The sequence below is a fragment of the Macaca nemestrina genome, chromosome 1 (genome assembly GCF_043159975.1).
Source record: "Macaca nemestrina isolate mMacNem1 chromosome 1, mMacNem.hap1, whole genome shotgun sequence".
NCBI classification, from domain to species: Eukaryota; Metazoa; Chordata; class Mammalia; order Primates; family Cercopithecidae; genus Macaca; species Macaca nemestrina.
The window spans coordinates 208,189,610-208,216,644 of NC_092125.1; the positions used below are offsets into that span (position 1 = coordinate 208,189,610).

The following is a 27,035-nucleotide window of genomic DNA, read 5'->3' on the forward strand; positions in this document are numbered from 1 at the left end:
CCGGGAGGCGGAGCTTGCAGTGAGCCGAGATCGCGCCACTGCACTCCAGCCTGGGCAACAGCATGAGACTCCGTCTCAAAAAAAAAAAAAAAAAAAAAAGAAAGTAGAAAGTTGCAGAATAATGCATACAATATAATACAATTTTTGTAACATGTTAAGCAGAACTGTGGATATTCTGTGATTACATTCAAACATACATAAAAGCATTTAAAAAAAACTGAAAAGTTCTTTTCAATTCAGTTCTTTTCAGTTCAGTTCTTTTCAGTTCACTCCTAATTCATCCAAGTGGCTGTCTCTGGAGAGGGAGTTGGGATAGCAAGTGGAGCTGAGAGGCAACTTCAGCTTTCTTTGTAATATTCTAATTTTATTTTTAAAAATGACAGCCGAGTGCAGTGGCTCACGCCTGTAATCCGAGCACTTTGAGCGGCCAAGGCGGGCAGATCACGAGGTCAGGCGTTCAAGACCAGCCTGGACAACACAGTGAAACCCCCGTCTCTACTAAAAATACAAAATTTAGCCGGGCGTGGTGGTGGGTGTCTGTAGTCCCAGCCACTCAGGAGGCTGAGGCAGGATAATCACTTGAACCCGGGAGACGGGGGTTGCAGTAAGCTGAGATCATACCACTGCACACCAGCCTGGGAGACACAGCAAGACTGTGTCTCAAAAAATAAATAAATAAATAAAATAAAAATGACAGTACATTCATATATTACTTAAGGAATTTTAAGCTGCATGTTCATGAAATACTGGAGACAAATATGTCAAAATGTAAACAGTGGTTAATTCCAGGTGATAGGAAATATGAATAATTGTTATTTTCTTCTTTGTACTTTTTCGGGTTTTAGTTTTTCAACATGCAGGGAAGGGATTCAAGAGTGACCGTGTGACCCATCAGGTCCCTCAGCTCAAAGAACCTGCAATGTTGTGATTCTAGATGGTCATCCTTAAAGTCCTAGCTCCCCACTCTACCCCGAAGGGCTTGCAAGCTTTGCAGGGCAGGGGAGCCTCAACATTGGCGCTCCACTGGGGAAAGTTCTTGGCTTCCGCCAGGAAAGAATTCAAGGGTGAGCTAGTGGCAGAAGAAAACAGCTTTATTGAGGCAGCAGTGTTACAGCTCCGTGACGGTTCCCACTGAGAAGAGAGTGGAGTCTAGCAGCTCAGGGACAGTTCTGCAGTTTCATTTATATCCACTTTTAATTACATGCAAATGAAGGGGCAGGTTATTCAGAAATTTCTTTTTATTTGAGACAGAGTCTCACTCTGTTGCCCAGGCTGGAGTACAGTGGCATGATCTTGGCTCACTGAAACCTCCACCTCCCGGGTTTAAGTGATTCTCTTGCCTCAGCCTCCAAAGTAGCTGGGAATACAGGCGTGTGCCATCATGTCTGGCTAATTTTTGTACATTTAGTACAGATAGGGTTTCATCATGCTGGCTAGGCTGGATTCAAACTCCTGACCTTGTGATCTGCCCGCCTCAGCCTCCCAAAGTGCTAGGATTACAGGTGTGAGTCACTGCACCCAGCCAGTTATTCAGAAATTTCTAGAAAAAAGGTGGTAACTTCCAGGTTGTTGCTAGAGAATGGGTAAACTGTCATGGCACTGGTGGGCATGTCAGCTAGTCTTGAATCTGGTTCAGTGTCGAGTCCTGCCTCCTACCTCACAAGGAAGGGCCTTGGTGCTGCTGCCCCAGATCCCCTCCCCTGTCTCAAATCCAGGTTTAACATCCCTCAACTTTAAACCTGCTGGAGGGACAGGGCAAACTATTTGCAGTTCACCTACTGCTCTAGGCTGGTTTCTTCTATGCATTTGGCTGTACCATTTCCTCTTCCTGGCACCCTCTCCCCCTTCCTCTTTGCCTGCAAGCTTCCTTCAGGCCTCATCAACTCAGCCGCCCCTTCCCCTAGGAGGCCTTCCCTGTTTCCCTTCCGCTGCCTGGGTTAGCCTCTGTCCCCCTGTGCCCCTTTAGTGCTCTGAGCTGATTGTCTACTTACTATGTGCTCTTGAGGCCAGGGACATGCCTTCTTTCTTCCTGTACTTCCAGGACCTAGTACAAGACATGACACCTCATGGTTCACCAGTAACCTTCTGTTGAATGAACGGACAATCAGCATCAAAGGCAACAAATTCTCCTCTGGGCTGAGTTTTCTGGTACTTATCCTAAAAACTGTGCTGAAGATAAGAGGCAGAATCAAGATTTGAACTCAGAGACCCTGACTCCAGAGCCCACACTCTCAACCACTGTGCTCTGAGCCCCTAATGCACTTGGCTGGTTCATATACCAAATACGTATTGAGAGCCTACTATTTGTCAGGCGCTATTCTATGGTAATGAAGAAAACAGACTTGAAAAACTAACCGTTGGGTACTGTGCTCACCATCTGAGTGGCAGGATCATTCATATTCCAAACCTCAGCATCACACAATATACCCATTTAAGAAATCCGAACATGGGCTGGGCGCGGTGGCTCAAGCCTGTAATCCCAGCACTTTGGGAGGCCGAGGCGGGCGGATCATGAGGTCAGGAGATCGAGACTATCCTGGCTAACACAGTGAAATCCTGTCTCTACTAGAAAATACAAAAAACTAGCCGGGCGAGGTGGTGGGCGCCTGTAGTCCCAGCTACTTGGGAGGCTGAGGCAGGAGAATGGCGTAAACCCGGGAGGTGGAGCTTGCAGTGAGCTGAGATCCGGCCACTGCACTCCAGCCTGGGTGACACAGCGAGACTCCGTCTCAAAAAAAAAAAGAAAAAGAAATCCGAACATGTACCTCCTGAAATAAAAGTAGGATTTTTTTTTTTTTAAACAGAATCTCTCTCTGTTGCCCAGGCTAGAGTGCAGTGGTGCAATCTCGGATCACTGCAGCCTCCGCCTCCCGGGTTCAAGCATTCTCCTGCCTCAGCCTCCCGAGTAGCTGGGACTGCAGGTGTGCGCCACCATGGCGTATTTTTAGTAGAGATGGGGTTTCACCATATTGGCCAGGCTAGTCTCGAACTCCTGGGCTCAAGTGATCTTCCCATCTTGGCCTCCCAAAGTGTTGGGATTAGACACGTGAGCCACCGTGCCCAGCCGGAAATTATTATTATTTTTTAAAGGTATCAACAGAACATGCTCCTCCTCCCGCTGGGCTGGGGCCTGCACTCTCCAGTGTACTGCCTGCTCTGTCCCCTCTGGTGCCGCCTCCTCTGGTGGGAGGGTCAGACTGAGGACCAATTGGGAGGCTGCCTAGTAATCCTGCAGAGGGATGGGGCCTGCACCCACCCTGGGGCATTACTGCTTTCTCATTCATGCAAGGGTTTAGCTGAAAGAGGTCTTGGTATCTAAGAGCAATAAGCCCCCAAGGTCTACAAATCAATGGAGTTCCAGGCCCGCACGGTGGTTCACGCCTGTAATCCCAGCAGTTTGGGAAGTTGAGGTAGGCGAATCACTTAAGGTCAGGAGTCTGAGACCTCCCTAGCCAACGTGGTGAAACCCTGTCTCTACTAAAAATAGAAAAATTAGCTGGGTGTGGTGGTGTGCGCCTTTAATCCCAGCCACTTAGGTGGCTGAGGCAGGGAAATCGCTTGAACCCAGGAGGCGGAGGTTGCAGTGAACCAAGATCGCACCACTGCATTCCAGCCTGGGCGAGAGAGTGAGACTCCATCTCAAAAAAAAAAAAAAAAAAAAAAAATCAGTGGAGTTCTAATGAATGACACATCTGCTTTTCTTCCCCTCCTGTATTTTCTCTTGCACAGCATCCCACCCTTTGCCACCTGACACCCCGGCCACCCCCAGCTTCCCAGCTTGAATTCTACAACGTGTAGACTTTCACCCTCTCAGAATGGGTGTGTTATCAGCAGCCTTCGTTTCCACTTCCTGTGACAGCTGTAACCTCTGTTCTCACTGAATTGCTAAGATTGCTGATAGATGCCAACTGCTTGGAAGCTTTTTAAGTGACTAGGATCAAGCTCTGTGCCAAGCCATAGAAAAATGGGCTACGGAATGGCCCAGAAATTTAGTGAATTAAACTAGTAATTCCCCCTCGTTTCTAGGCCCACAAGAGCCCATTGAAGAAACAGAGTAGATCTAAAATGAAGATCATTTTAGCCTCATGTAGGAGGAAGCGTCAAGCTACCCATCATCTACCCATCAGAAGCAACGGAAGCTGGCCGGGCGCGGTGGCTCACGCCTGTAATCCCAGCACTTTGGGAGGCCGAGGTGGGCGGATTACAAGGTCAGGAGATCGAGACTATCCTGGCTAACACAGTGAAACCCTGTCTCTACTAAAAAATGGAAAAAATTAGCCGGGCGTGTTAGTGGGCACCTGTGGTCCCAGCTACTCGGGAGGCTGAGGCAGGAGAATGGCATGAATCCAGGAGGGGTAGCTTGCAGTGAGCTGAGATCGCACCACTGCGCTCCAGCCTGGGCGACAGAGCGAGACTCCATCTCAAAAAAAGAAAAAAAGGAGCACCGGAAACCCAGCAGAGGACAAGAGCCAAACCCCGGCCTCCTCATTAAAATAAATGTCACTGGCTAAGGAGACAAGATGCTACGTGCAAGGCGGTATCCTGGATTAGATCCTGTAACACAAAAACGGACCCCAGTGGAAACCTTGGGAATCCGATTAAATTCGGCCATTCAGTTAATAGTATTATACCAATGTTAATCTGTTAGTTTGGATAAATGTACCATGATTATGTAAGATGTTAACATCAAATGAAGCTGGCTGAAGGGCATATGGGAACTTCGTGTACCATCTTTGCAACTCTCTGGAAATCAAAAATGGTTGATTTCAATTGAAATTTAAAAACAAATAAAAATTTTCTTTTTTTTTTTAAAGAAAGAGACCAGGCGCGGTGGCTCACACCTGTAATCCCAGCACTTTGGGAGGCCGAGGCAGGTGGATCACAAGGTCAAGAGTTCAAGACCAGCCCGACCAACATGGTGAAACTCCATCTCTACTAAAAATACAAGCATTAGCCAGGCGTGGTGGCACGCACCTGTAATCCCAGCTACTCAGGAGGCCGAGGCAGGAGAATCACTTGAACCCAGGAGGCAGACGTTGCAGTGAGCTTAGATTGTGCCACTGCACTCCAGCCTGGGCGACAAAGTGAGACTGTCAAAAAAGAAAGAAGAAGGAAGGAAGGAAGGAAGTAGAGAAAGAGAGAGAAAGAACAAAAGAAAGAAAGAGATGTCACTGGAATAGTCTTTTTGAATTTGCAAGGGACTAGACTGCAGAATATACACTCAGATATGCCATCTGACCTTAGCCCTAAGTGTTGTTCAGTGGCCAAAAAGACATTGGCTGAATGATTTAACACTTACAGAGTGTCTGTTTGTGGCACTGCAGGGATGGCAAGACAGAATCACATAGGATCCTGCCCTGAAGGAGTTTACTCACTAGTGAGAGGGACAGACATGTATATGGATAGCTGCAATAGCAGCATAGTGGTGAGGGACAGAGAGGTTAATCAAGACCTTGAAGGTGGAGAGAATTTCAATATAGACTGAAGCGAAGGTACTCAAGGCCTTATGAGGGCTGGTGCTGTAGACTGAATGTTGTGTCTCTCCCACATTCATATGTTGAAGCCTATGGCCTACTGTAATGGTATTTGGAAGTAGAGCCTTTGGGAGGTGATTAGGTCATGAGGCTAGAGCCCTCATGAATGGGATTAGTGCCCATATAAAAAGAGGAGACATGGAATCTCTCTGTGCTCTCAGCCATCTCAACAAGAAGATGGCTTTCTGCAAACCAGGAAAAGAGCCCTCACCAGCCATCAGATCTGCTGCTGCCTTGAATTTGGACTTCCCAGCCTCCAGGACTGTGAGATATAAATGTTGGTTAAGCTACCCAGTCAATGTTGTTCTTTTACAACAGCCTGAACTAAGGCAGCTGGTGTCAGCAAAACAGGGGGGCATATAGGCATGTAACCTTTCAGGGAGCTGCCAATAGTCCAATAAAGCTGAAACTTGGTGAGGCAGTGGGAGGAGTGAGAGTGAGTTATAGAGGTTTCAGAGACACAGGACATAAGATGCGTAAGGAAGACAAAAGTCTCTTTTATTTTTTAAATATAATTGTTGGGACCAGGCGCAGCGGCTCATGCGTGTAATCCCAGCACTTTCGGGCAGATCACCTGAGGTCAGGAGTTCGAGACCAGGCTGGCCAACATGGTGAGACCCCCGTTTCTACTAAAAATACAAAAAATTAGCCAGGCGTAGTGGTGTGCACCTGTGATCCCAGCTACTTGGGAGGTTGAGGCAGAAGAATGCCTTGAACCTGGGAGGCAGAGGTTGCAGTGAGCCGAGATCGTGCCATTGCACTCTAGCTTGGGCAACAAGAGCAAAACTCCGTCTCAAAAAGAAAAATATATATATACAATTTTTGTCATTAATAAAAGTAATACATGTTCATTTTAAGAAGTTTGGAAAATCCAGGATAATATAAAGAAGGAAAGCAAACTCAATTGTTATTTTCTTTCCAGAACTAATATTTTGGTGCATTTTCTTCATTATATTTTGTTCCTAGTTGAACTTATATTGTGCAATTGGGTAGGCTTTGTTTGTTCTATTTAGTGCAATATAGTGAGCCTCTCCCCATCTCATTAAAAAAGGACCTTAAAGCAGGAAGAGAGGTCATTTAGTCCACCTCTTTTCTAATGCAAGAATCCCAGTTCAACATTTCTGATGATTGTCTGCACACGTCTCATAGCAAGAATCTCATTCATGAAGAGGTCCCAGTCCATTCTATTGTTGGCTAAGTCCAGTGATTACAGAGCTCTTCTGTTCGTCTTAGTTGTGCTTCTCTATAACCATCCCTCTTTGAGAAGACAGATTTTCCTTGTTATTATTATTATTATTTTTTAGACAGAGTCTTGCTCTGTCACCTAGGCTGGAGTGCAGTGGCGCGATCTCAGCTTACTGCAAGCTCCGCCTCCCAGGTTCATGCCATTCTCCTGCCTTAGCCTCCTGAGTAGCTGGGACTACAGGCTCCTGACACCATGCCTGGCTAATTTTTTGTATTTTTTTTAGTAGAGGCGGGGTTTCACCATGTTAGCCAGGAGTGGTCTCGATCTCCTGACCTTGTGATCCGCCCGCCTCGGCCTCCCAAAGTGCTGGGATTACAGGCGTGAGCCACCGTGCCCGGCCCAAGACGACAGATTTTTCAAATGCATCAAGAATCATAGAATCTCAGGGAAGGCCGGGCGCGGTGGCTCAAGCCTGTAATCCCAGCACTTTGGGAGGCCGAGACGGGTGGATCACTAGGTCAGGAGATCGAGACCATCCTGGCTAACACGGTGAAACCCTGTCTCTACTAAAAAATACAAAAAACTAGCCAGGCGAGGTGGCGGGCGCCTGTAGTCCCAGCCACTCAGGAGGCTGAGACAGGACCCGGGAGGCGGAGCTTGCAGTGAGCTGAGATCCGGCCACTACACTCCAGCCTGGGCGACAGAGCGAGACTCCGTCTCAAAAAAAAAAAAAAAAAAAAAAAAAGAATCTCAGGGAAAAGGAGGGGGAGGTCCTTGAGGAAGACTGACCTGGAGGTCCTCATGGAGATGAAGACCTGCAGTGACTTCACAGACGGTTTTAGCTGCTGTGCCAGGAATCCTTGGACTCTAAGCCAGGGAAGGGTGTCTTTTCTTTTAGGTTTCACAAATTTTTGCTTCTCTCATGTCATGTATCCCAAAGTTGAATCTGTCAAATGTTTTCAAGCAGAAAATGGCATGATCAGAGCTGTGCTTGATAGCTAATACCTTAGCTGTCATTTACTGAGGGTTTATTGTGTATAGGCACAATGCTAGGGACTTTACATATATTGTTTTATTTAGTCCTGACAGCTCTATGAGGTAGGGGCATTCTTCCCATTTCACAGATGATGGAACACACGCCCCAAAAGGGGAAGTCACGTGCCCACACTCATACGAATAGTAACTGAGCAGTACCTGCTGCATCATATAAAGGACAGGATTTAAATTCCCCCTGACATGACACAAACTAGCCATGTGACGTTGGGCAAATGTCTAGAGTTCTCTGGTCTTTTCTCCCCTATTCGTAAAATCATAGGGGTAGCCTGATAAAACAGTTTAGAGTGATAGCTGAAAGCGTAGAGTCAGGGCCAGACTACAAAAGCTCTGCCACTTCTGTGTGGCCTAGTCGAACAAGTGATCTAATCTTGCTGCAAACCTGCTGCTAATGCTTGCCAGACCCAGGGCAGGAGTATAGAAGGGAAGCCCACATACCATATGGCTAAGTAGTTAAGAGTTATAAATCAAACTAACAAACTATTTTTTAAAAATACGTGTTCTATCCTCCCACCTTGACAAATATACCTCCATAACAACCTAGAAAGCTAGGTTTTGAGTTGAGAATTCTTGGATTCCCCGGAGTTCCATGTGGGAATGTAGCAGAGCCAGCTCCCTTCTCTTCTCATTCCTGTGTGCATTCCCCAGCCCACATGCTCAGGCTCTGTCCACACCCCTTTCAAATAGCCAGCTCTAAGTACAGGGGTGCACTCACTGGCAGGAAGTTTGCCTTTGGGGGGATGGAACCAGGAAAGGGGCTGGCACAGATGCTGAAAGTGAACTTGGGCGATTTGGGCGGGGAATTCTGGAGTCCTGTGTTGAGAGGGTGGTCTAGAAGGGGTGCACAGTCTCCAGATGTATACATCTCTTTGGCCCCAGGGAACTGTGAGGAGGGACACAACTGGAGGAGGATTAGGGTGCAGCCCTCTAAAGAGTAGGGCCTAGGACAAGGACCCCATTTGACATGTCTAAAAAAGGAGACTGGGTACGGTGGCTCACGCCTGTAATCCCAGCACTTTGGGAAGCCGAGACAGGTGGATCACCTGAGGTTGGGGGTTTGAGACCAGCCTGACCAATGTAAAGAAACCAACATGGAGAAATGTCTCTATTAAAAATACAACATTAGCCGGGCATGGTGGTGTATGCCTGTAATCCCACCTACTTGGGAGGCTGAGGCAGAAGAATCGCTTGAACCCGGGAGGTGGAGGTTGCGGCGAGCCGAGATTGCGCCATTGCACTCCAGCCTCGGCAACAAGAGCGAAACTCTGTCTAAAAACAAAAACAAAACCTTTAAAAAGGTACTATCTCTCCATGCCTCAGTTTTCTTTATTTTATTATTTTTTTCCCTCTAAAAAAGGCATTCTGAATCCGTTCCTTTATTTAGAATGACCAACTCATCTGGGCTTGCCTGGAACTTTCCCTGTTTTAGCACTGAAAGTCTCAAGTTCTGGAAAAACCCTTCTGTCCCTGGCAAACCAGGACAGTTGGTCACCTTCATTGCCTCATCTTTTCAATTAGGCTAATAATACCTCATAAGACTGTCATGAGAATTAAGTGAGTTAGTACATGTGGAGTGTTTAGACCAGTGGCTGCTGTGTAGTAAGCATTCTATGTGTGCTATTAACATTTAAAAGATTCCAGTCTAGGCCAGGTGTGCCTGGACCAGCTCATGCCTGTAACCCCAACACCTTGGGAGGCCAAGGCAGGAGGATCATTTAAGACCAGGAGTTCAAGACCAGACTGGGCAACGTGGTGAGACCCCCATCTCTAAAAAATTTTTTAAAATTAACCAACACATACCTGTTGTCCCAGCTACTCAGAAGGCTGAGGCAGGAGGATCACTTGAGCCTGAGAGGTTGAAGCTGCAGTGAGCCATGTTCATACCACTGCACTCCAACCAGGGTGACAAAGTGAGAACCTATCTCAAAACAACAAGAACAACAAAAAAGATAAAAAGCTGTCAATAATTATGACATGCTATTTATGAGGACCAACTGATTTCAAAGATCAAAAAATGTGGGGAAAAATACATCTTAGAATTACTTAAATAAGATCTGTGCCAGGCACATTGGGAGGGGAGTGAGACACGGCAATGAGAAAGACCCTGCCTTCAGAAAGCTTCCAGTCTCACAGTGCACTTCCAATCTCAGCGCAGTCCAATCTCTTCCAATGGAGGTGCACTTCAAATCTCACTGCAGCCACGAGCAGGACTGAGACGGGTGCCACAGTGCAGGCACCAGAGCTGTTCTGAGATCAGCCTGTTGCTTGTCAAATATTTATAGGAGTTATTAATATAGACAGAATTGACAGCCATGTCTTTCTTGGGATTTCAGTTCCTCCCCCTCCTTTTCTCTAATGCCTGACATTTCTAGGGACAAAGCCTTTCAAATCATTTTTGAATGAGTTGAGATAATGAATTAAAGTGCCACATGGCGAGTGTTGAATTGGTACAACGTGGAAGGCAATTTGGCACTATCCAAATTACAAATGTGCTTGCCTTTTAGCCCTGAAATACCATTTCTAGGAATATGTCTCGCAGATATACTCACACCCATGGGAAATGCCATATGAACGAGGTCATTCATTACAGCATGGTGAGCTATTCTGAATAATTGGGAGTAACCTAAGAGCCACAGATAGAGCACTGGTTAACTGCATCTTGGAATATTCATACCATGGACACCAGATCAAAGAAATGCTTGATGTATGAACAGGGAAAAGACCCCTGACATGGTTTTTGTTTGTTTGTTTAAGAGACAGGGTCTCTGGCCAGGCATGGTGGCTCACGTCTGTAATTCCCACACTTTGGGAAGTCAAGGTGGGTGGATCACTTGAGGTCAGTAGTTCAAAGACAGTCTGGCCAACATGGTGAAAACCCATCTCTACTAAAAATACAAAAAATTAGCCGGGCGTGGTGGCATGTGCCTGTAATCCCAGTTACTCAGGAGGCTGAGGCAGGAGAATCCCTTGAACCCAGGAGGCGGAGGTTGTAATGAGTCGAGATGGTGCCTCTGTACTCCAGCCTGGGTGACAGAATGAGATCCTGTCTCTTTCAGCTTGGGTGACAGAGTAGGACTCTGACTCCACAAACAAAGAGACAGGGTCTCGTTCTGTCACCCAGGCTGGAGAACAGTGGGTGATCCTGGCTCACTGCAGGCAGTCTTTCCACCTTAGCTAGGACTACAGGCCCATGCCACCGTGCCAGCTAATTTTCTTTACTTATTTGTATTTTTTCATTTATTTGTAGACACAGGTTCTTGCTATGTAGCCCAGGCTGGTCTCAAACTCCTGGCCTCAGGTGATTCTTCTGCCCTGAGCTCCCAAAGTGCTGGGATTACAGGTGTGAGCTACCACACCCAGACCCTGACATGTACTGTTGTGAAAACTGCTAAGCAAAGAACAGTTATAGGAGGCTATCATGTGTATAAAAAGAGAGGGGATATGAATGCATACTTACAAGTTTGCTTGTGTACACATGAAGAAACTCCTGGATACACAGGAAACTGATTAGCAGAGATTATGGTGGGGGAGTGGTTGGTAGAGAACTTGGAAGATAAGAAGGGCTTCTTATACTTTATTTTTAAACCATGTGAATGTGTTACCTATTTAAAGTGTTAAATGAATTGAATTTAACCCCATGGGAAGAGTTAACCCAGTAACTACAATTTCCATCAAAGGGTGAAAGTCTAATAGTCATTCACTCATTCAATAACCTATAGCAGGCCAGGCACAGTGGCTCACGCCTGTAATCCCTGCACTTTGGGAGGCCAAGGCAGGTGGATCACCTGAGGTCAGGAGTTCGAGACCAGCCTGGTCAGCATGATGAAACCCCGTGTCTACTAAAAATACAAAAAATTAGCTGGGCGTGATGGCACACGCCTGTAATCCCAGCTACTCAGGACACTGAGGCGGGAGAATCGCGGGAGAACTGCAGCCTGGGCAACAAGAGAAAAACTCCATCTCAAAAAATAAAAATAAAAATAAAATAATCTACAGCAATCAGGAAACATCTCTAGCAATGATACCTAACAAGTGCTCAGCACTTTAAATGTGCCAGGCGTTGTGCTAAGTGTTTTCATTTACATTATTTCATTTAACCTTCACCTGTCCCATAGAGTTCAGGTGTCTAATATCACAGAAGAGACAGAAGTTCACAGAAGGATAAGAGAGGTTGTTCTTTTTTTTTTTTTTTTTTTGAGACGGAGTCTCGCTGTGTCACCCAGGCTTAAGTGTAGAGGTGCTGGCCGGGCGCGGTGGCTCAAGCCTGTAATCCCAGCACTTTGGGAGGCCGAGACGGGCGGATCATGGGGTCAGGAGATCGAGACCATCCTGGCTAACACGGTGAAACCCCGTCTCTACTAAAAAAATACAAAAAATTAGCCGGGTGTGGTGGCAGGCGCCTGTAGTCCCAGCTACTCTGAAGGCTGAGCCAGGAGAATGGCATGAACCTGGGAGGCGGAGCTTGCAGTGAGCCGAGATCGCACCACTGCACTCCAGCCTGGGCGACAGAACGAGACTCCTTCTCAAAAAAAAAGAAAAAAAAAAAAGTGTAGTGGTGCTATCTCAGCTCACCGCAACCTCTGCCTCCCAGGTTCACGCCATTCTCCTGCCTCAGCCTCCTGCGTAGCTAGGACTAGAGGCACCCATCACCACGCCTGGCTAATTTTTTGTATTTTTAGTAGAGACGGGGTTTCATCGTGTTAGCCAGGATGGTCTTGATCTCCTGACCTTGTGATCCGCCCGCCTCAACCTCCCAAAGTGCTAGGATTAGCGGTGTGAGCCACCATGCCTGGCTGAGAGGTTGTTCTTTCCCAAAGTTCTCTGCAAACATTCAGGCGCCACCATCCTGGGCCAGGCCTGAGGATGGCCACTGCACTAGGGATACCAAGAGAAAGACAGCACCCTGCCCTCTAGGACCTAATGGTCTAGTGAAGGAGACTGACATGTAAAATAGCAGACTCATAGACAGGTTTCGGATAGAGAAGGGAGTGTTAGAGCATAGTGCTTGAGGATTAGGGGACAAAGGGAACAGAGAGACTGGGGACAACAAGCAAACCTCTCTCTCCCACGACACCCTTTGGCCAAGGACAGGCCTCACAAGCAGCTGTGGAACTTGGAGGCGCCATGTGGGAGACAAACCCTGCAGCCTCAAGGCCAACAATGAACAAAGGCTGCCGGGCTGTCTGGCAGGAGAGGAGATCTGACAACGGCCTGGCCCGCCGTTCGATCAGTGTAGACATTCCTTCTGGACTTTGAAGCCTGAAGAGCTCTCCTTTAGCTGTCTACACAGATCAAATAAGCTGGATGACTGCCATATCTCCACTTCGTTGTGTGGCTCCATAGTCACAGCCAGCTCCATAACAATCCAACCAAACCATCTGAGCAGAGGCAAAAATAATTCTCATGGGTAAAGATAGACAGTTCCAAGATGTGAACATTAACTCCTTGCTGCCACTTCAGAAGAGAGTGGATCTTGAAGTTCGTTTTAGGAAGCTTTCAAAAAGGGCGATTCTGCCCCTCTCCAAAGTGAAGTGGCAAAGCTGTTGTCTCTCCTTACAGCTGAAAGCCCTTCCTATTCCAAGGCTTATATAGGATACCCACAAAAGCTGACAATGAGCTGTGATCTGGCTCTCGGAATGGCAGCCCCACCCTAAAGGACAGGGATCAGGTCGGGTGCGGTGGCTCATGCCTGTAATCCCAGCACTTTGGGAGGCTGAGACAAGAGGATCTCTTGATCCCAGGAGTTCGAGGTCAACCTGGGCAACATAGTGAGACCCTGTCTCAATTTTTTAAAGTAAAATAATAATAATAATAATAAAAGGACAGGAATCATCCCACCTCAAAAGCACCTTTTTATTCATAGGCTCATTCTAGGGGAAACTTTAACCCAGCCCTCTCAGTCCTCAAGCAGCTGTGAGGAGCTCGGGACATTGTCACAGACTGGCCGAACCAGGCATCTCCCAACAAACCCAGAAGCCAAGTGGCATTGCTAAAAAAGATTAAAAATCGACATGAGTTCTAACATCTACGTTCCTTGCTATGGTTTCCATGGAAATAGACATCTGCTCTAGGGAGAAAGAAAAGGTGGGGGGAAGCAGTGTAAGTGCTTTAAAATAATCAGTATTTTGAAAGATTTCCTTTTTCTGTCACAACATTAATAGGAATGTGAGATTTTTGTGTGGCAATTTATTGTACTTAAAAAAATGCATTAAATGAGTGGGACTTTCCTCCGTGAACCTCCAGATCAAATACAAAGACTTCAAGATAAAAAGCCTGTTTAGTGGGTAAGGACCTCTTGGGCTTGGGTTCCTTGCTCATTTGTGTTGCCTCCCTATCTGTCGCTTTCCTGAGGGGTCTCATCCCCATCCCTCTCCAACTTTTCTAATGATTTCTGAGACTCTGTTCAGAAAAATGACAGATGGAAGCACCTAGCCATTTTGAAGCCAAATTTGGTCTGAGAAGCCTTTCAATGCTCAGAATCTGAATTATTCCTGGTCCTGCTCACAGGCTAAGTGAAAACCACTTAGATTGGCTTCGGGGGGAGGCCGACCCCACACAAGGGCGATTGTTGGAAAAAGTGCCGCAACAAGCATATTTCAGGCAACAGCGCATTGCTAATTGTTTGCTTTGTGTAGTGTGCTGCTGCTTGTATGATCCAGTTTTTATTGTCTCGGGCACCTCTTAGTTGTATTTTATCTCTGGCACATGCCTAGTGGCTAACTAGGCATGAGAGTCTTTCTAAATTAGAACGGCTGTTTCAGGAAGGTTGGTCATATTTATTTCTTGATTTGGGGAGATGCAGCCCATTAATAAAATAAATATACCTCTTCTGTTTAGTCAAGATCTCAAAGCAGGTGCCTTGGTGTATTGACCACCAACGGAGGACACAGTCTTGGTCAGAGAATGGGAGGAGGCGGGGACCATGTACATTTCATTTATTTTTTTCCCTCTTCTTGTGGGAGAAAGGGCCAGTTATTCTAAGCCTCAGTCAGACCAATTTCCTTTGTGCCTCTGCTGAGGTTCTGAGCTATCCAGGTCAGGGGGAACAGCGACCTTGTGGCTCCTTTTTTGATTTTTAAAAGGAACCCAGTGCTGCTCTGGGGAGCACGTGCTCTGAGAACAAAAGCAACACTTAACTGCAATCTGTGTAGTCTAGAACGACTATTGCTCTTCCTCCTCTATCATCCGCGGAAGGCTTGGCAGAACAGATGGAGTCTGCATTTAAGCTGAGTGGCTTTGTTAGACCAAAGGCGATCAAATTCCAGAGCCTCACGCTTTCCCACACAGGTCCCTGGTCACCGGCTCGGGAACCTGAGGATGCTGGCAAGAACGCACACAGCGAGGGAAGGGACACGCCCGCGACCTGTGGGCTGAGTGGATTAGAAATTACGATGATGTCACAATATGGGTGACACGCCGGTCTCGGTGTAGGGCGCCGGGGGCAGGGGGCCCCGCAAGGGCGTGGAGTGGCATTGTGTTGTCACAGGGGCTCGGGCGTCTTAGGTACCCATGTGGGTGGGGCACTAGAAGGGGCACTGCTCTGAGTGCTGCCCTTGGGGCGAGGCGGGCACGTGGCTCTTACAAGGCGGGGTCCAGGCGGCCAAGGTCTGGAAAGGTAGGGAAGGACCCCACCACCACGCCTGCTCCGCCCTGCCCTTGTTCTCGAGAAGGGGGAGCTGGTTCGGACCTAGTCCGGGGTCCACTGCCACTCCCTCTTCCACGGCGAGACCACCCCCGCAGCCCCAGACCCACACCTGGGGATGCTCCCCAGGCGTCCCGCAACCCCCCGCATTGTCCTCCTGCCCTGCCGGCCAGGACTACACTTCCCGGGGTGCTTCGGGGTCCCGGGGGGCGGGGCTCCACGCGGGTTGTTGGGGGCGGGGGCGGCACGTGCCGCCGCTCTCGGCCAATGCGGAGCCCCGCGGGGAGGTCACGTGCCGCTGTTTGGCGCTTTTGTGCGCGCCCGGGTCTGTTGGTGCTCAGAGTGTGGTCAGGCGGCTCGGACCGAGCAGGTGGGTGCGGGGCTCGGAGGAGGCGGTGGCTGGCTGCGGCCAACAAGAGGGATCCGGTCGGCGGGAGGGGCTGGGCCGTGGCAGCGACCCCCTGCTGCAGGGCGGCGGGCGGGGCTGCGGGGCCCGGAGGGGCTGGTGGGCGGGGGTCGCTCCGCTTTGTGTGTGGCTCGGGCGGAGCCTCGCCTTTGTCCCCGCTGTCTGGGGGCGCGGCTGTTCGTGGGCAGGGGGCTGGGCGAGCACCCGGAGTCCGCTCCGGGGTGCCGTCGACGAGACAATAGGGGGCGTGGGCCCTCATTTACCTCACTCCCTCTCTTCCCTGCGGGCCCCGCCGGGGTCCCCATTGTCTGAAGGGACGGGGCGGCGCCCCCCGGGACCAGCGGCTTTAGGGCCAAACTGCGGGCAGCCAGGGACGCGACCCTCCCCGCGACCGTCCCCTGGCGACCGCAGCTGGTGACTGAGGGGCGGCGCTCCCGGTCCCCGCGAGGGTTCTTCTGTCTTCGCGGCCGGACGGGCGGACAGCTTGGATGGCGGCAGGCTGGGCATAGGGACGGCGGGAGGCGGTGACGAGCCCACCGCGGGGCCACCCGGGGGCCTGTTCCCAGGGCCTGCCCCACCCGGTGAACTGTGACGGGGGTGGTGGCGGCGGCCTGGAGGTGATTTTGGCGGGAGTTGGGGGGGGGTGTCTGCGCGGGGGGAGTCAGGCAGGGGCGGAGTTACCCGGATTGGACCGTTAGCCCCGCCCACCCCTCCCCTTCCCACGCGCGCGGGCTCTGGGGTGTTGAGAGTTCGGGGAGATTCGAAAAGGCGCGGGGAGGAAGGGGGCGGGGCCAGGGGCCGGAGCGCAGGGCGTGCTCTGATTGGCCGGAGGCGACTGGTCCTCTTCTCGTCTGGACCAGGACCACGCCCATCCTGGGTCCGGTGCTGCGTCTAATTTTCTGCTTTGCCTAAATCTTGTCGCTGTCTCTGGTTTAAATTTCTAGCTTTTGGCAACCTGTCATCCTACGTTTTTGGTACTAGCTGGGGTCTACAAAAATCATAATCTTAAAAAGATCAAGAGATACAGCATTTTTCATGACATAACGGCAGCAAATATTATAAGTAAAAATCTAGAGGTTCAATAACATTTTGCTTGCTGTTGGGCAAGGGAGCTTAAACCTGAGGGACAATAGGAGTTCAACATTATTGGTTACTATTAGCTTGGGCGTTTTTTTATCCACCACGTCAGACACAGACAAAGCAGGGGTGGGTATTTCATTTACACAATGAGTTGTAGGCAGTATTAAGATGGCTCCGGGGGCACTGTTGAGTTGAATCTGGAATATCTTCTTACAGTTTCGGGGAAATGTTAAAGAGTTTATGGGGGAGAAAGATCCTTCACCCTTGTGACTTCGTCTGATTTTAAAAATCCGAGTTTTATGAACGAGCAAACTCAGTTAACTTGATTTTCTGCAACCAATATCATATTCAGGTCATATTTCCCAATATGTTCATTTAGATTTTGATAATTTTTTTCGTGGTTAATGACGTCTTTATTCTACGTAGTGATTTTTCTGACGATGTATGTAGATGTGGTGTGAGATCTCTTTTGGTTGATGACATATAGAAAGGCAAAGAAAGTGATTGCATGTTTTTGAAAATCATTTTCAGGGCTTTCCTTATCCCAGTTGATTGTGCAGAATACACTGCCTGTCGCTTGTCTTCTATTCACCATGGCTTCTTCTGGTAGGTAATCTATTTGGAAAAGCTGAAATTGTGATGGGCTTATGATTTTAAATTGAGATGGCTCAGGTCTTCACCTTTGATTTGGCACTTATGGTCTTATCCAAAACCTATTTTATGAATATGAGAATTAAAAAATGATTATCACTTGAATGTGCCAAGAGCTCATAGTTGTTTATTAGACAGTTTGGCTTAGTCTGAAGCAAAATTGTGGAGTTTGCACAAGTCTTTTGTTTATGAAAGCGATTGTCAGACACTGATGTCTCAAAACAGTATTTATTAATCCAAAAATGTTGAGGTTTGTTTTTCTGGGAGATGGTTTTTATTTTTATTTTTTTTTGAGACAGGGTCTCACTCTGTTGCCCAGGCTGGAGTGCAGTGGCTTAATTATAGCTCACTGCAGCCTTGACCTCTGGAGCTCAAGTGGGCTCAAGCGATTCTCCCACCTTAGCCTCCAGAGCATCTGGGACTATCGGCATGGGCTACCACACCCACCTAATTAAAAAAAATTTTTTTTTGTAGAGATGGGCTTTCCCTTTGTTGCCAAGGCTGGTCTCAAACTTCAGGGCTCAGGGGATCTTCCTATGTTGGCCTCTCAAAGTGCTGGGATTATAGGCATTAGTCATGGTACCTGGCCTTGGGAAATGGTATTTAGATAATATCTTGCTGCAAACACATCTTCCCCTAGTGTCAGTAGGCTGATAGGAATAAAAAGGGGAAAAAACCACAACTTTCCTCATCAGCCCTAATTTAATACATTAAATTGATTTGGGTTTTAGAAAATTATAGTACTGTTTATTAGAATAGGAGAATCCTGGTTTTCTGAATTATAAATATAATCAATTCTAGATATCCAGGTGAAAGAACTGGAGAAGCGTGCCTCAGGCCAGGCTTTTGAGCTGATTCTCAGCCCTCGGTCAAAAGAATCTGTTCCAGAATTCCCCCTTTCCCCTCCAAAGAAGAAGGATCTTTCTCTGGAGGAAATTCAGAAGAAATTAGAAGCTGCAGAAGAAAGACGCAAGGTAAACGAAGCAATTCACAGAAAGCAGGATATTAATTTATGTAATGGGCAGATCAGTTTTATTTCTATTAACAAGAAGAAAACAGAATTGTAGCTACACTGTGATTATTACATATGCCAGTGATTGGAAGGAAATACCAGTCCTCACTTATTGAACTCCTGTTATGTGCCAGCTCTTTTGTTTATATTTTTCTCCTTTAATACATGGTGTTGCCTCAAATAATGGAAATTAGAAACAGTTTCAGGAATGTTAAGTCGTTTTTCTGCAGTCATACAACTAGTAAGTGTTGGGGTCAGAATTTAAGCCCTGGTCTGTCTTAAATCGAAGCTTGTGCTTCCTCTTTGAAAAGATATGTTGTCAGATGATTCTTTGGCACTTTGGTTTTGTTTTTTGAGAGTTGTACAATAAAAACATTTTAAATTGCTAGTGTGATTGTGTTGCTCAGCTGGTATCATGGTAGCTTTTCTTATCTATATCTAAGCAATTCTATTATAAAGTAACTATCATTAAAAGCTAATTTGAAGAATCAATAAATATGCTAGTTGTAGAAAATTTGGAAAATACAGAAATTTATAAATGGAAATTAAAAGTATTAATTATCCCACTTCCCAGAAGCAACCAGTGTTAACATTTTGGTGTGTTTCTTTCCATTCGGTGTTACTCATTAACAACTGTACATAACTTTTCATTTAACTCCCTTTCCCAACCCTGATTGGATTGATTTTATTTTTATTTTTATTTTTTTATTTTTTATTTATTTTTTTTTTTTTGAGATGGAGTCTCGCTCTGTCGCCCAGGCTGGAGTGCAGTGGCCAGATCTCAGCTCACTGCGAGCTCCGCCTCCCGGGTTCACGCCATTCTCCTGCCTCAGCCTCCCGAGTAGCTGAGACCACAGGCGCCGCCACCTCGCCCGGCTAATTTTTTGTGTTTTTAGTAGAGACGGGGTTTCGCCGTGTTAGCCAGGATGGTCTCGATCTCCTGACCTTGTGATCCGCCCGTCTCGGCCTCCCAAAGTGCTGGGATTACAGGCTTGAGCCACCGCGCCCGGCCGGATTGATTTTAAAGTTGGGGCAAGTAAGGCACAAAAGGTAAGGGTAATAACCTTCCCCAGACCAGCATAGTGTGATTTGTAGGACACATACACACCCGCCCAAAGAGCCACAGTGCTTACACTAAGAGTCGTCTTCTATGCTTCTATGTAATAGTGTGAGTTCATGGAGTAGGAGGAAGCAATACAACCAAAGGTTGGACAGTGGAAAGTTTTTTAGACATCAACCCTGGCCCTGTAGTCATTAGCCTGTGCTTTACATAGTAACTGGCTAAATATAGTGAAACTCCCATCATGACTAGGATTTGGCAGAAGAGAATCAATAGAACCAGTGGCAGATGCTCTGTGGTTATCCTGCAAGTCAGTGGTTCCAAACACATCTGAATGTGTTTTGAGAACAAGCTGTTCTGTTGAAGGGGTCATACCAAGGTATGGTCTGGTAATTAATGCAGTTTCCTGAGACAAAAGCTAAGAAGACTTTTCCTTGAAACAAATTTTTCTGTCTTAAATAGTAATCTGCAGGCTTAGTCTTACATTTCCTATCATTGTTTTATCCAGTTATGGTTAAAATTTTTACAATGAGCTAGTTTTCTTTGGGTAGCTTTTGAAGTTAAATAGTGAAATTCTTAGGCCGGGCGCGGTGGCTCAAGCCTGTAATCCCAGCACTTTGGGAGGCCGAGACGGGCGGATCACGAGGTCAGGAGATCGAGACCATCCTGGCTAACACGGTGAAACCCCGTCTCTACTGAAAAATACAAAAAAAACCTAGCCGGGCGAGGTGGCAGGCGCCTGTAGTCCCAGCTACTCGGGAGGCTGAGGCAGGAGAATGGCGTGAATCCGGGAGGCGGAGCTTGCAGTGAGCCGAGATCCGGTCACTGCACTCCAGCCTGGGCCACAGCGCAAGACTCCGTCTCAAAAAAAAAAAAAAAAAAAAGAAATTCTTTACAATAAAAGTGCCACTCCCAAGTACATATTCCTTAAGTCATCCAGATACCATTAAGCAGTAAATCTTACAAGGATTTCCTTAAGGACTAATTGGGTAAGAGATTTCTGAACAGATAAGCAGTTTTCCAAAGTTAAATACAAATACTAGAAAAAATACCATTTTTACAGTATGATAGGGATAATTCAGGTCCTAACCTCGGTATTATTTAAACCGGACCTTATTTTCTGCCCCTTTTGACTTTTATTGTAATTTTAACTAATGCTGAATACATTTTATTTTTTGAGGCAGAGTCTGTCACCCAGGGTGGAGTGCAGTGGCGCGATCTCGGCTCACTGCAACCTCCACCTCCTGGGTTCAAGCAATTCTCCTGCCTTAGCCTCCCAAGTAGCTTGGATACTACAGGTGCCTGCCACCACACCTGGCTAATTTTTGTATTTTTAGTATAGGTAGGGTTTCACCATGTTGGCCAAGCTGGTCTTGAACTCCTGACCTCAAATGATCCACCCACCTTGGCCTCCCAAAGTGCTGGGATTACAGGCGTGAGCCACCACCCCCAGCCTGAATACATTTCAAAGTGCCTAGCCTATTAAACTTTTTATTTCCAGTCGCATGAAGCTGAGGTCTTAAAGCAGCTGGCTGAGAAACGAGAGCACGAGAAAGAAGTGCTTCAGAAGGCAATAGAAGAGAACAACAACTTCAGTAAAATGGCAGAAGAGAAACTGACCCACAAAATGGAAGCTAACAAAGAGAACCGAGAGGCACAAATGGCTGCCAAACTGGAGCGTTTGCGAGAGAAGGTTGGTTTCTTACCTTGTAAAAGGGTTGAGCCTGGAGTTTGATGCACCAATTAGTTGGCTTGAACTAAGTGCTTTGATAAAAGGTATTTGGTGTCTTTTTGTCATCCATTTGGGGCTTAACATGTTAAATGAAAGGTATATTTTAAGATGGAATAGTCAGTAATTCCCAGCATAATTGCATAGTCCTTCGAAGACCAGTATGCAGCTTGTTAGGTTTTACAAGGGACCCAGGAGATTCGATGATGTCTCAGAACTCAAATTTTGTGGTTCCCACAGGCTGTAATATATGCACCGAGGTTGTGTTGGGCCTCTTTGAGGTGGGGGCTGGGGGTCGTGACTTGACAGGTTTTTTTTTTTTTTTGACTGATGACACCTTACCCTTCCTTTACAGGATAAGCACATTGAAGAAGTGCGGAAGAACAAAGAATCCAAAGACCCTGCTGACGAGACTGAAGCTGACTAATTTGCTCTGACAACTGACTTTCTCCCCATCCCCTTCCTAAATATCCAAAGACTGTACTGGCCAGTGTCATTTTATTTTTTCCCTCCTGACAAATATTTTAGAAGCTAATGTAGGACTGTATAGGTAGATTCAGACTGTAAGATGTTGTTTTAGGGGCTAAAGGGGAGAAACTAAAAGTGTTTTACTCTTTTTCTAAAGTGTTGGTCTTTCTAATGTAGCTATTTTTCTTGTTGCATCTTTTCTACTTCAGTACACTTGGTGTACTGGGTTAATGGCTAGTACTGTATTGGCTCTGTGAAAACATATTTGTGAAAAGAGTATGTAGTGGCTTCTTTTGAACTGTTAGATGCTGAATATCTGTTCACTTTTCAATCCCAATTCTGTCCCAATCTTACCAGATGCTACTGGACTTGAATGGTTAATAAAACTGCACAGTGCTGTTGGTGGCAGTGACTTCTTTCGAGTTAGGTTAATAAATCAAGCCATAGAGACCCTCCTGGTTGATACTTGTTCCAGATGGGGCCTTGGGGCTGGTAGAAATACCAAGGCACAAATGACCGCACGTTCTCTGCCCTCAGTTTCTTGCCCCAGTGTGGTTTGCATTGTCTCCCTCCACAATGGCCGCTTTGTTTGGATGCCTCAGCCCAGGTCAGCTGTTACTATATTCTTTCAGATGTTTATTTGCAAACAAGCATTTTTTGTTCTGTGTCCCTTTTAAAAGGCAGATTAAAGGCACAAGCGTGTTACTAGAGAACAGTTTAGAGAGAATCTCAAGGTCCTACTTGGTGGTTTGCTTGCTCTACATTACAGGTGGGGCATGTCCTCATCCTTTCCTGCCATAAAAACGACGACACGAGAATCAGAATATTAATAAAACTTTATGTGCTGCTGTAGCAACTCCTGTGAAATGACTAAAGGGAACCTTAATTATTTCTAGAGTAGCATTTGACAGATACGTCATCTTGTATCCAGAGGCTGTAATAGTCCCCATTGTCAGTGCATTGCCTCTCAATTCAGGGAACGCCTTTGGCAGCTTTCCTGTGCTATTTGGGAAATAGCCTAATTATATATATTTTGTGGCTCTTAGACATCTGTATAAAAGCTCTTGGAAGCCAAGCACTTACAGCAAAAGATGATTGCTAATACTGCGGTGGGGTCCACGTGTTGCTAACGCGTGTGCCTCTGTGGCTTGGGCTGTATCTTGAGATTGGGCTTTTACCACACTTATTTATGAGAACAACAGCCTACCTCAACTTACCTAAGATTGTTAGGATTAAATGGGTTTGTGGCAAGAGAGCACACTTAGAACATAGGTATTTAGCATTCCATATAAATCACGATTACTGTTTTCAACCAGAGGCTAGTGAGTGATCACTATTATACTCTTGAGTTGGAAATTATTATGCAGTTTTTGTATTCCTTGAATTGACTTTTAAATTTACTTAAATGATCAATCAGAGGAATTCTGAACAAAGCTTGGTTTTAAGAGTTATGCCCATGTAGGGCAAATAGGAACAAGTGCAAGTCTAGTTGAATACAACAATAGGTTCTGAGCAATATCTAAAGCAAGAGGACAGGATGAGGCTTGTGTGCAGTGGTGCAGCACAGTTCATCTTGGCTCCTGTCTCTGGCACACAGTAGGTGCCCTGGGATCTTTAAAATGCCAGTTCTGAGTAGATGGGAATACAAAGAGGGCCTGAGGGTAGAAACTTGGCATAATGATACAAGGTGTCCTACAAGTGGCAGTAAGCTTTTGTTCATCTAGGACATTTAGGGAGGGAAACTGGCCTCAGGAGAAAGCAAGGGAAGGATCAACATAGATCTGAAAGGATGCCCCGTCAGTTGCCACCAATCCCACAGTGGCCCTGACTTCTATCCGAGGGTGATCCTGAGCCCCTGCCTTGTGACAGGCTTAAGTCACAGGAAACTGAAGGGGATGTATCTTACCACAGAAATAGAAGCTCTGGCTTTTCTATTTCACCTTGACCTTTGGAGAAGCATTTAGTCCTGGACCCCCATTTTCTCCTGGATAAAATGAGACAGTTGGGGGACATCAGTTAAGTAACTGTTACTCCCACATTCTTTGTATCTGGCTTGGAGTGAAGCGAAGGAGCGGTGGCACCTACGAGCTTCTGGGAAGTGCCTCTTGGCATGCTTTCCCGGGCCCAGCATTCTCTGTGCCATCATGGGAGTCTGCATCTGTCCCAGTGGGGCCAGCCTCTCCCGGCAGCACTTCCAATAGGTTGGCCTAATAAGGCCAGAGTGGTTTGACAAGCAGTCGAGGCTGTCACCAAGGTGCACACTCCACTCCGTTCCTTTTGTCTTGAATGGAAGATGAGGCTTGTCGCTTCCTGAGGATTTTGTACTTGAGCCTTATGATTGACTGGGCTCAGTGGAGAGGTTTGAAGGACGTGAAGGAGGCCCTTAAGTTAACATTTGACAAGCACCTAGATTGTGCTCCACTCTGGCCTGTGTGCTAGGGATGGAGAAAAAAATGGGATGGGGCCAGCACATCATGTGTCCATGTGAGGGGAAGGAGAGCTGTAGAACGCTTACTTACCTGAGGGTGAGGCTCTCGACCACATACTTGTACTCACCAGGGTGCTCTAGTGCTTTGGTAAAAGGAGTGATCACAGAGGGCTTTGTGGTCTGGGAAGCTTTGAGAAGAGAAAGCACTTGAGCTTGTCCTTTGGGAAGTCAGATGAACCTTCCAAGCCAAACCCCAATAAAGCACTTAATTGTTAAACACTTAGTAAGCCTGTGATTACAGCATGCACAGAGAACCTGCCATAGTTAATGGCCTGTAGTAGGCCCTCCAGGCAGGCCCCCTCCCCATTTCTTTATTCTAAGCAGTGGAGGCTCTTTGAAGGCTTTTGAACATGGGGACTGCAGTGGTTAGTAACAAAGCCATTTTAAGGAAGAGAAAGTGGAGGCAGGGTGAGTTGACTGGAGAATGGCTGCCATACAGGCTACAGTGGTCATCGTGGCTGTTGGGGCAGCACAGGGATGAGGTGGGAGGGCCTGCTGGGCTCTGAAGCAATCCATGTGACTGACTGCACTGAAGAACTGGGACATGTGCTCTAAACTTGGGAAGCTGGAAGAGAAACAAACCACTCCACTTGGGAAAATGGCAGTGCCACTATTTACTGAGCACTTGACATCCAGGCATCGTGTTCATTGTCTCCACCATACAGAGAAGTGAACAGGCAATGTAACGTACCCAAGGTCCTAAGCTAATAGGAGCAGCTTACCCAGGCAGTCCTGCTCTAGGCCCTGCACAGGGAGGGGGGCTGCTCTGACAGCTCAGCGTCCCCTCATCGCCTGGAACAATTCCCCTCTGCCTCAGACCTGTTCACAAGATTCAGTGAGCAAATGAAAGTCCTATATTCAGCTGGTCCCACCTCCTTAAAAAGGCAGGGCCTCTTGTTATCCTTGCATGCCTTGGAGTGAGGTCTCATCCCCCGCCCCCAGCACTTTTATAAAGGTGCTCCTGTCTACTCTGTATCACTCTCCCAGTGGAGAATTCTGATTTTCAGCGATGTTTTAGCTCTCCCAGTAAAACTGGGCACCCAGATGAGTTTGGCTACCTTACTGTGAATTCATTTGTTTGAATCACTGTTAAATGTGGTTCATTTAGGAATACAGAAGATGAAGACCAAGTTTCTTTTTTTTTTTTTTCCCTGAGACAAGAGTCTTGCTCTGTTGCCCAGGCTGGAGCGCAGTGGCACGATCTTGGCTCACTGCAACCTGTATCCTCCCAGGCAATTCTCCTGCCTCAGCCTCCCGAGTAGCTGAGATTACAGGCATGCGCCACCATGCCGGGCTAATTTTTGTATTCTTAGTAGAGACCATGTTGGCCAGGCTGGTCTTGCACTCTTGACCTCATCATCTGCCTGCCTCGGCCTCCCAAAGTGCTGAGATTATAGGCATGAGCCACCGCACCCAGCAAGGCCAAGTTTCTTATAGAAAAGCTTCCCCCTTTGGGTGAAAGTTGGACTAGATGCCCTAGAAGTTCCGTTCCAAATCCAAGACTGTGATTCTCTACAGGGTTGGATTGCAGACCACCTGAGATCAAAGACCATGTCATAAACAGAGCCGAACTCCAAGTCCCCAGACACATTGTTGGTGAGTCAAGTCTCTTGATACTTGCCTCTTCCCTTTTTGCCCAGGTGAAAGAAAGGTCCAAAATGTCCCTGTGGCTGTGGCCTCTGCCAGCAGAAGCTGGTATTCTGTACTTAAGGGCATAGGAAAGGGATTCTGACTTGTTTCTTACATGCACTTAGATTTTTAAAACTTAGTTGTAGGGTTTGATGAGCTCCAAAATGCAGCAGCTTCGTGGAGGGGCTCTGGTTCATAGCTGGAAAGGCCTGGCCTTCTTCCATCATGGCCAAGAGCAGAGCAGTACCTTCCCAGTCCTTGGACACCAAATCCTACTGAGACAAGTAGGCTGCTGAAATTGGATCCACAGGAAGAAGAAACAGACAGGAAATGAGCCAGCTGCCTCATTGCAGCCATCTCAGCAGAAGAGGACTGAGCCTCTGCTGGGCCTGGAGCTTTCAACCCCTGTGGCTTCCTGCTCCCCTCACTGGCAAAAAGCCCCAGTATTCACTGGAATGGGGAGGTCCCCATGCTAAGCCTAGGCTCCCCTCTTCCCTGCTCTCACAGCTCTCTACTTAATAGCAGCAACTAATAATTATTTGCATTGTCTCAGTGAATCCCCAGAACAACCTTAGGAGGTTATCATGGCCATTCCACAGGCAAGAAGTAAGGCAACTGGACCTAGATTAGAGGATTTGCCTAAATTCACAACTAGCAAGCAGTGGACTCAGGACTCAAACCCAGACTATTAACCCCCATGCTGTACGGCAGCTCCTCATGTATCACAAGTGTTACTCATTAATTCAAGTGTCTCCCCAGCTAGAACATAGGGTCCCTGAGAGCAGGGGTTCCGCCTGTCACATTCACCACTGGATCTCCTGGCTCGTGGTGGGAGGTTAATGTGCTGGATTAAATAATGATGAGTGGGTGGGTGACTCCCACAGTCTACTTCGGGGCACTGGCTTTGTCCTCATCTTTTGCAGACCCCATGTGGAGTCAACCCTGTTTTCTAGAAGCAAATGATGGGTCTTCACCTTTGCAGATGGCTCTGAGGTGCACAATCCTTAATGGAATCCTCCTGGATCCGAACACACAAACTGGTGGCCTGCAGCCAATGTTGAACCATAGGCATGTTGCATTCAGCGCATGCTGTGTTT

General features: G+C 47.2%; 1 protein-coding gene and 1 long non-coding RNA gene across 9 annotated transcripts; one reads left to right on the plus strand and one right to left on the minus strand.

Annotated features, from left to right (window-relative positions):
- Positions 1 to 1,052: 1,052 nt before the first annotated feature.
- Positions 1,053 to 16,224, minus strand: LOC112428987 (uncharacterized). Of its 3 annotated transcripts, none has more exons than XR_011624608.1 (7): positions 16,085 to 16,224; positions 14,911 to 15,143; positions 9,574 to 9,691; positions 8,936 to 9,042; positions 7,510 to 7,666; positions 1,992 to 2,164; positions 1,053 to 1,190 (listed from the first exon to the last, which is right to left on the minus strand). It is a non-coding gene; the product is annotated as an uncharacterized lncRNA (long non-coding RNA). The 3 variants fall into 3 exon arrangements; XR_011624605.1 differs by having other exon boundaries at positions 1,992 to 2,169; XR_011624606.1 differs by lacking the exon at positions 8,936 to 9,042 and having other exon boundaries at positions 1,992 to 2,169.
- Positions 15,298 to 22,222, plus strand: LOC105494483 (stathmin 1). Of its 6 annotated transcripts, none has more exons than XM_011762930.2 (5): positions 15,298 to 15,388; positions 17,433 to 17,507; positions 18,354 to 18,526; positions 21,126 to 21,317; positions 21,709 to 22,222. In XM_011762930.2, exons 2-5 carry the CDS (start codon positions 17,495 to 17,497, stop codon positions 21,778 to 21,780), a joined length of 450 nt encoding a protein of 149 aa, XP_011761232.1. In that variant the 5' UTR covers positions 15,298 to 15,388; positions 17,433 to 17,494; the 3' UTR covers positions 21,781 to 22,222. The 6 variants fall into 6 exon arrangements, with proteins under 6 accessions (XP_011761232.1, XP_011761230.1, XP_070954338.1 ...); XM_011762928.2 differs by lacking the exon at positions 15,298 to 15,388 and adding an exon at positions 15,672 to 15,785; XM_071098237.1 differs by lacking the exon at positions 15,298 to 15,388 and adding an exon at positions 16,414 to 16,438.
- Positions 22,223 to 27,035: the final 4,813 nt, after the last annotated feature.

Excerpts from the sequence above, each read along its gene's own strand:
- LOC105494483 (XM_011762928.2), top strand. The coding sequence starts at position 15,683 with ATGCGGAGCCCCGCGGGGAGGTCACGTGCCGCTGTTTGGCGCTTTTGT. Across the intron at positions 15,786-17,432 it reads AGGCGGCTCGGACCGAGCAG|GGCTTTCCTTATCCCAGTTG; the intron begins GTGGGTGCGGGG and ends AATCATTTTCAG. Across the intron at positions 18,527-21,125 it reads CTGCAGAAGAAAGACGCAAG|TCGCATGAAGCTGAGGTCTT; the intron begins GTAAACGAAGCA and ends TTTTATTTCCAG.